The sequence below is a fragment of the Fragaria vesca genome, linkage group LG2 (genome assembly GCF_000184155.1).
Source record: "Fragaria vesca subsp. vesca linkage group LG2, FraVesHawaii_1.0, whole genome shotgun sequence".
Classification (NCBI taxonomy): domain Eukaryota; kingdom Viridiplantae; phylum Streptophyta; class Magnoliopsida; order Rosales; family Rosaceae; genus Fragaria; species Fragaria vesca.
The window spans coordinates 15,518,955-15,523,440 of NC_020492.1; the positions used below are offsets into that span (position 1 = coordinate 15,518,955).

The 4,486-nt window shown below is 39.9% G+C and overlaps 1 protein-coding gene across 1 annotated transcript; it reads right to left on the reverse strand.

The window, feature by feature from the left end:
- Positions 1 to 1,118: 1,118 nt before the first annotated feature.
- On the reverse strand, positions 1,119 to 2,969 carry LOC101293542 (bidirectional sugar transporter SWEET1-like). Its single transcript, XM_004290541.1, has 6 exons — positions 2,833 to 2,969; positions 2,679 to 2,715; positions 2,485 to 2,580; positions 1,954 to 2,233; positions 1,743 to 1,862; positions 1,119 to 1,509 (listed from the first exon to the last, which is right to left on the reverse strand). Exons 1-6 carry the CDS (start codon positions 2,867 to 2,869, stop codon positions 1,348 to 1,350), a joined length of 732 nt encoding a protein of 243 aa, XP_004290589.1. The 5' UTR covers positions 2,870 to 2,969; the 3' UTR covers positions 1,119 to 1,347.
- Positions 2,970 to 4,486: the final 1,517 nt, after the last annotated feature.

Sequence of the window (4,486 nt, forward strand, 5' to 3'; positions counted from 1 at the left end):
CCCTTCTAAATTTATGTGGAGCCATCAAAAGCTTAGCTGCTCCATCTATATATGCACCCTCTTTGGATGCCCTGGAAATTTAGACATGCACAGAACTACATACAAAAGATGTAGAAGAAGTCAGGGAGGTGCAAAGAGACCAAGACATTGTAACCAGCTCTGCTTGTTCAATATCTCTAACCCAAAGTGGTTTAGGCAAATCGCCTCTTAATTTTTTTCCATCAAAATGACAGATGCATCTCATGTTCGGCATTGTGATCCGATGAAAATAAGTAGAGACAAAGTGTTTGAAGAATCATATCCGATGAAACTACTTGAATTTTACAAATTTACCTGATAAGCAAGCTAATTCGCCAAATTGTGGTCTCTCCATGTTCACATGTTCTAGGGAATCTAAATCTTAATCATGACAGAACTGAGATACCACAGGGAAAATTGGCATACTCCACCGCCCGTAATTCTCAGGTCCTTGTCCATCTCACTACAGGTATTTGAAATGGAAACGACAAGTTTTCTCTACCTTTTGATACTTCACTCACAGACACACCCCCATATTATTTTGGCATCAGAAAGTACTGATCATCTCAGCCACGACGGAATTACTGAAGCATCGAGCTAGGTGATGCAACAGCATGCCTCTGCATTTTGTTTGTATTAATTCAATCCCATCACTATCGGATTTGGTTTTTGTCATTCCAAAAATTGAAAACAAGAATCAAACTATACCACAATAACGTGTGACTGAAGGACTAGCTAAGCCAATGAGTCCCTAAGGGTCAGTGTCACCCCTCTTTGGACCATGTTTCGCACGGCAATCCCAACGGCCACCGTTCACCATTAATAATGTTCCAAAGACACTAGTGCTCAAGAGTTCAATATGATATCAGAGAATGAGCTAAATAATTCGAGCTTAATATGAATCACTTAAATTAGGTTACGTTTAATTTTATGAGACGTTGACATGTAGAAGATTACACTTGTGTTCATGTTTCTATCGCCTGCATATTGTCGAATAATCTTTAAACTTTCATATGAAGTTTGTGGATATTTGAAATTCTTACGTGATCATCAACTTGGTCACACACTGAACAATAAAATGCAAAAAGAACAAGCAAAAATTCAGCAAAGTAATATTTGTCCTTGTTACTCATGAAAGCAGTACATATGCATGATTGAACTGAAAAGCAATACCAACAATCCCACATTTGTTTCTATACGGTCAATTCCATCAGACTCTAAAATTGACATTGCCATTAGTACTCACTCAAATCATGAGTAAGAAAAACATGAACTAACTAGCCACACCACCAAGTGAGAAATGCAGCAATTTCAGATGCCACGCCCATCTTAGACACCATTAACGCCGTTTGCTTGCTTCGATTGGTGAGGCTTTTCGAGTCCCAGCTCCACACTGTCTTCAGCACTAGGCTGCTGCTTCTTGATGTCACGGTAGAAGAAGTACAAGATGAGCTGCAATGCCCCCAAAGCACACCCAAACCCATTTGGCACCTGCACACACCATAACACTCATCTCCATCACTATATGATCTCACATTTCTACTACTTCCAAAAGCCATTTCTGCCCAATTTAACTAAACATTTCCACACAGGGTTTTTGGTTTCTTTCTTCATTTGAAATATAATAAAATCTACCCAAATCTCAACTTTTTTCACCTTTCATTAATTACTCAAATCTAGTAACACAAAAAATCAAAGGAGGACATAATCAAGTAAAAACTTACAGCTACAAATGGGTCATGGCCGAGAAGCCCATAGACGAACCAGGAAGTGCCACACAAGAACACAAACAGCGACATGAAGAATGGCATGAACTCCACACTCTTCGTTTTCACCACAGTCCTCTGCACAATTTACCATTCATCACTACAGTAACTTTCCAAATTTACCACAACAGGCTATCAGTTAAAAATAGAAGAAGGCAGGAAAAGTTACCATGATGGAGAGAGGCGAGCCGTACATGACGATGGAGAAGATGGCGGCGGCGAAACCGCAGAAGAGCTTCCTGGAGTTGCCGTGAAGGGCAAAAACGGAAACCAAAGCCACGATGGAGAAGACCGCCAGCACAAAAGTGAAGAGCCCCAGAATCTTGGCCTTCTCTTTCTTCGGAGCAAAGGCTATGAAGATCAACACGTAGACGGACTCGATTACAGCGCCGGTGCCGTTAATGGTGCTCACCAGAATGTTGTTCGGCGACACAAACGGCAAGCCGTACCTGTTTTGATCAAAACCGTGGCCAGTTTATAATTAAACAAAACTATATGGGGCAGAAATCTAATTTCGCGAAAATTAAAATCATGTCACACTGAAACCATGACGCTGCTACTCTGCTGCTCTCACGGGAATGAAAACGTCATTTTATCTTGTTTCCGTAACTAACAGACAAGAAAGCTTTAGCCGCAGAGAGGGGCAAAACGGTAAAACTAGGCGGTGTTGCAGAGAGGCGGTTAGAGAGAGAGAGAGTACCAAGCGGAGAGGAGGCAGTTGAGGAGAGTCATGACGTAAGGAATGCCGGAGAACTGCTCGGTGGATCTGTTCTTGACGATTCTCTTGAATGTGATCCTGTGTATCAAAACCAGAAATTGTTCACAGATTTCAACATCAAAGCTAGCTAGCTGGCTTCAAGAAAATGAAAGAGAGAGAGAGAGAGAGAAGCTTACGTCGGCGACAAGAAGAGGAAGAGAGCGGTGGCATTACCTGCACAGAAACAACGAATTCGAAGAACAAGTTAGTGAAGGGAGAGAAATCAAAAACCAGAAAAAGTAGTGAAGAATATCGATGAGAGAGAGAGAGAGAGAGAGAGAGAGAACGCACCGAAGATGCCGAACAAGAACTTGACGACGTCTTCCATATATGGAGGCTCTGATGCGGAAAGAGAGAGATGCGAAATGGAGAGAAACTGAGAGAGAGAGAGAGGTTATAGGGTGGGTGAGTGAGGAGGAAGTTGTGACATGAGAGAATAAGGGGCGAGGGTTTATATAGAGAGAAAAAAGACAAACTAGTGACTAGTGGAGACTGTTGCAGTAAATATTGTTGATAGCTTTTATTTGGCAATACAACTCACTATATGCAGCTACGTACGTACTGCGCCCTTTTTTTTTGGGTAAAACAGTAACACTGTCAAAAGGTACTCTAGTAACCACACCATTATTATTGTGTGACCCAAATTATCACTCAATTTGAAGTTTCAGATTACAAAAACCTTATGTGGGTTTTCAGGTAGAATATTAGCACAAGAATAACTCGGTTTACGCCATAACGTTTTTAAGTATTGCTTCGTATGTGTGCATTTCTTAGCTAAGTTCAAGACATGTAATAATTTGGGAGCGACTTTTGAATCTTGGATGAAGGTTGTCCTCATTTTCGGCTCTATCCTCTAAAGATGCTGCGTGAAGCCTTGATTTTATCCTTCAATTGATTTTTTAAGATTTGTATGTGTGTGTTTATTGATGTTATATGACTGGTAGACGAATATACATGTATTTAATTATTTAAATAAGAATTATACTTGTTATGTGGCGTGTCAAAAAAGAGAAGAGTACCAAAAAGAAACAATTTCAGTAATGAAAAACTTAGCATTTGAAGAAACAATGTGGAGAAAAGAAGAGAGGAAACTTGTGGATTGTTCGATCGACGAAGGGATTCACGATCTTAGTAGAAGGCTCATTATTTTATAACATAAAGCAATAGAGATTATAACATGAGCCTTCGATTTCTCATCTGAAATTTTGAAAAACAGAATAAACTTATGCAATACATGGACCATTCATACGACGCAATGAAGACCCCTCCCACTCCCAACCGGCTCCATTTCCAATTGTAGCTAGCTAGATACACAACTAAGAATCTAGGACTACATCAATTCCAAAAGGCTCATTATTTTTTAACATAAAGCAATAGAGATTGTAACATGAGCCTTCGATTTCTTATCTGAAATTCTGAAAAGCACAGTAAACTTATGCAACACATGGACTATTCATACGTCGCAATGAAGGCTCCTCCCACTCCCAACCGGCTCCATTTCCAATCGTAGCTAGCTAGATACACAACTAAGAATCTAGGAGTATATCAATTCCAAACTTTGTTTATGTGCATGACAACAAAATAGTATGTATAAATAGATTGCCAACAAGAACTATGGATGTTTTTTTTTTTTTTTTTTTAATTAGAACTAAGCGGTCGCTCTTATGCCTTAACCATTAACAAAACCATAGAACACAAAGAAGGAAAGGGGGGGGGGGGGGGGGGGGGCGATAGAGCCTAAACCTCAAATTGCCTAAACATCCCAAATAGAGCCTAAACCTCAAATTGCCTAAACATCCCAAAATAATATCAGGAGTTTTTAATCCTATGCATTCTAACAAGCACCATTTAGCAAGGAGTGCGTCATTGGCTAACTCCATTTGCTTTACAAATTTGGCGACATACCAGAAAGACAATGCTCATACAGAGCCATAAGTTACTATGT

Bases quoted from the DNA above. Each gene is read 5' to 3' on its own strand.
- LOC101293542 (XM_004290541.1), bottom strand. From the start codon at position 2,869: ATGGAAGACGTCGTCAAGTTCTTGTTCGGCATCTTCG. The intron at 2,716-2,832 runs GTGCGTTCTCTC...GTTTCTGTGCAG, and splicing joins GTTCTTGTTCGGCATCTTCG to GTAATGCCACCGCTCTCTTC. The intron at 2,581-2,678 runs GTAAGCTTCTCT...TTTGATACACAG, and splicing joins TTCCTCTTCTTGTCGCCGAC to GATCACATTCAAGAGAATCG.